At 52.2% G+C, this 1,457-nt stretch overlaps 1 protein-coding gene across 1 annotated transcript in view; it reads right to left on the bottom strand.

Moving 5' to 3' along the window:
• The window catches only part of EMH_0033600 (uncharacterized protein), a gene marked incomplete at both ends in the record, with an annotated part of 5,035 nt that extends 3,956 nt beyond the window's left edge, over positions 1-1,079 (bottom strand). The window contains 2 exons of the mRNA XM_013494765.1: positions 196-689; positions 791-1,079. Coding sequence (XP_013350219.1) covers positions 196-689; positions 791-1,079 — 783 coding nt within the window. The remainder of the gene's footprint in view (positions 1-195; positions 690-790) is intronic.
• Positions 1,080-1,457: the final 378 nt, after the last annotated feature.

Below are 1,457 nucleotides of genomic sequence, written 5' to 3' on the forward strand. Positions count from 1 at the left end.
GCTTGAGAGACTTTCCAGGAGAAACCGACAACCCCGACAACCCTAATTGCTCTCAGCTTCCTTAACAGCAACTGAGCGTCACCGCTGTGAAAAGTGTATAGGCACTTAGCATGCAAAACCGCTTGGCTTGGATTCTCGAGTGGAACTTCGTGGCTACAGTCCCACATGCAACAGCACTTAGATATGTGAACTTACCACCGTAAGCTGCGCGGACCCCTGATCAGTGTCTGCGTCTATCCAGTCTTCAGGGTACTGCCCGTCCCCAGCGTGCTGAGCCGTCCAGCCAGGCAAAGGTACGGAGGGGCTATCTATAATCTGCTGGAGGAGCCATGCATCAACTGTAGATGACTCCTGCAAGTATGGATCTGCCATTGTCGGGCCATGGGCTGTTGCTGACTCTGCAGTTTCACTGACTGCGTCCGGACTTACCTGTAGGCCGCCATGAGCTTGTTGGTAAGAAGAAGAACTCCCCGAAGGCGACTCCAATGGGGGGAAAGGCTCGCTGCGCGAAACGATTGTCGCAATACCTGTTGGCTTCTCCACCAACGGCCTTTTTGCTCGGTGACTGCCATCGTCAACGTCATTGTTGCGCCGTTTTCTCTCTCTTCCAGCTACTCGGATGAGGGGGTCTGGGCTCCATCCAGGTGTGTGGGGGGCCAGAAGCCCTCCCCCGTTCTCTGTTTTCCCATCTGTGCTCAATGAAGCACGCAACTCGTGACATTCATCCTCCTCATTGCCGCTAGCCAGCCGCCGGTCNCATCTGTGCTCAATGAAGCACGCAACTCGTGACATTCATCCTCCTCATTGCCGCTAGCCAGCCGCCGGTCGACTGGACCCTGTTGTTTGCGAGGGGGGGCCCTTCGAGCAAGGCAATAGTGGACGGCCACGATGAAAAATAAAAATGCTATAACAGTAGCAGAAGTTACACGTGCCAAGTACGGTCTCTCATGAATGTCGGAATTTGAACCGGGTCTGTAGACACTAGCAATGGTGTCTGGAGGTGGAGAGGACAGGGGCACAGCTCCCTCCTGCTGGCCATCTAGGAACCGAGGGTCCTGAGCCCACGGAACTACTTGCATTTCACATTAAATGGAACAAATTCTCGAAATAAAGGCTGGGAATTTCCCTATACGCCTGTGAATAATAAAAGATGACAGAAACTGGAGCACGCCACGCCTTGGTTTGCGCACGAGTTGCGCAACTGAGTGAAAACAAACGAACTCCGCCATATGTGCTAAAGGGAACAACAAAATACAAAGACTTTCCACTCATTGAAAAAGAATGGTGATGCCTGAAAATATATTCACAGACGCCAGGCCTACACGTCTCTCGATGCAATCGATTGTGCTGCCAGCAGCCGTTGCCGGTTCGTCTCGATCTCAGACTAGGGCTACTCAACTCGTAGCTGACTGCAGCCTATGGAGAAATTTCCTCTTCTTTTTTCATCTCATTCGTAA

This window comes from Eimeria mitis, genomic scaffold (assembly GCF_000499745.2).
Source record: "Eimeria mitis Houghton genomic scaffold, Emh_scaff1277, whole genome shotgun sequence".
In the NCBI taxonomy this organism is placed as follows: domain Eukaryota; phylum Apicomplexa; class Conoidasida; order Eucoccidiorida; family Eimeriidae; genus Eimeria; species Eimeria mitis.